At 60.8% G+C, this 1,817-nt stretch overlaps 1 protein-coding gene across 1 annotated transcript; it reads left to right on the top strand.

Annotated features, from left to right (window-relative positions):
- The first annotated feature begins 291 nt into the window (after positions 1–291).
- On the top strand, positions 292–1,233 carry LOC125553432 (oleosin 18 kDa-like). The gene has a single exon (XM_048717216.2). The coding sequence runs from the start codon at positions 408–410 to the stop codon at positions 984–986; it is 579 nt and encodes a 192-aa protein (XP_048573173.2). The 5' UTR covers positions 292–407; the 3' UTR covers positions 987–1,233.
- Positions 1,234–1,817: the final 584 nt, after the last annotated feature.

The following is a 1,817-nucleotide window of genomic DNA, read 5'->3' as shown; positions in this document are numbered from 1 at the left end:
TCCCCACCAAACTCCGGTAAACACGAGCTCACCGGCCGACGAGCCGACGAACGCACTCCGGGAAGCAAACAAAGGGTCCGCGTCTCGCACGCACGCTGTCACAAACTCGCAATGTCACGACCCACCTCAGCCGCCACGCACGCACCGCATCCTCCCGACACAGCGGCTGCCTCAGGCGCCGCGCCGTGTCAGCCCTCTCGCCTGGTGTAGCCCATGCAAGCCTCCACCCCCTCCACGTACCCCGCCCCTTCCCTACGTGTCGCCGCTTCTTCCACCTATATATACCCTAGCTAGCCTCGATCCCCTCTCCACCTCACTTCACTTCACTTCAATCCCCTCCAGCTCTCGAGTTCGACAGATCTCGGTTCACTCACCGCCGGCGGACGCAGCGAAGCGAGGGAGGAGCAATGGCGGACCGCGGGGCCTACGTGCAGGTGCAGCACGGGCAGTACGGCGGCGGGCACCACGGCGGGCAGCAGCACGGGCGCCAGATGGGCGAGCAGATGAAGGGCATGCTCCAGGAGAAGGCGCCGTCGGCGTCGCAGGCGCTGACGGTGGCGACGCTGTTCCCGCTGGGCGGGCTGCTGCTGGTGCTGTCCGGGCTGGCGCTGGCGGGCACCGTGGTGGGGCTGGCCGTGGCCACGCCGGTGTTCCTGCTCTTCAGCCCCGTGCTGGTCCCGGCCGCGCTCACCATCGGCCTGGCCGTCACCGGGTTCCTCACCTCCGGCGCGCTGGGGCTGGGCGGCCTCTCCTCGCTCACCGTGCTCGCCAACACGGCGCGCCAGGCGTTCCAGCGCACCCCGGACTACGTGGAGGAGGCGCGCCAGCGTATGGCCGACGCTGCCGCGGCCGCGGGGCACAAGACGCAGCAGGCCGGCCACGCCATCCAGAGCCGCGCGGAGGAGGCGCGCGCCGGAGGAGGAGGCGGCCACACCGGCGCCACCGGCGGAGCGGGCGCCGGCACCGGCACCAGGGCGTCGTCGTAAGCCGGAGCCAGCAGGCCGATGTCAGTCCGCCGCGCCGCGCAGCAGGGCGCGCGTCGTCTAGCTACTACCTGCTCTATGTGTGCTAGCGCCTTCGTACGTGTCTACACGAGCGAGTGTGTGCGCGTTCGTGCGTGTCAGTGTGTGTGTGTGTGATGTTTCTACTGTTTTAGTACTGCTCGTGTTCGTCCGATCGATCGGTTTAGTACCGAGTTGTGAATAAGAAAAGGCCCGGGCCGCTTCGTCTGTCCATGCATTTGCTTCTGTGCTGCTTCAGTGTGTGTGTGTGTGTGTGATGTTCTACTGTTTTACTACACGCTGCCGATCATTTGACATCGACGAGGACAATTCACCATTTGGCCCATCCTTCGTACGAGAATACTTCAGAATCCGTCTTCCTTTTCTGAAACGAAGTTCAGATTCTGTCTTCGTTGAATGCGAAGCGTGCAAGACGATTATCCCACCGCTCAAACTTAGTGACACATCACCACTACAGACGTACTACGTGCCGGAGGCAAAAATAAACACGTACACACGTCAGGTGCAGGACTGAAACCATCTCCCAAAGCAAGGCAACAATATACACCATGGCTTGCTGGCCGCTGCACCCTTTTGTATTTTTTGGAGTGAATGGCGGAGCTTTACTGCACAATGAAGTTCTAGGGCATGCAAATTGGATCAGGAGAATACAGAAACCACACATGCGTAAGGTGTATTGTTCGGCGGACATAACTTTAGGGCACCCCACTACTTTTTGCATACATTAGGGCATCTCCAACGTTATTATTTTTTGCATTTTCTTGTTCATACGTTTTTTTAGGGGGGTTCTTTTTC

This window comes from Triticum urartu, chromosome 4A (assembly GCF_056163025.1).
Source record: "Triticum urartu cultivar PI428250 chromosome 4A, HENAU_Tu73, whole genome shotgun sequence".
Taxonomy (NCBI): Eukaryota; Viridiplantae; Streptophyta; class Magnoliopsida; order Poales; family Poaceae; genus Triticum; species Triticum urartu.
Note: the sequence above shows the minus strand (reverse complement) of the source record. Positions and strands in the feature narration are given on the sequence as shown.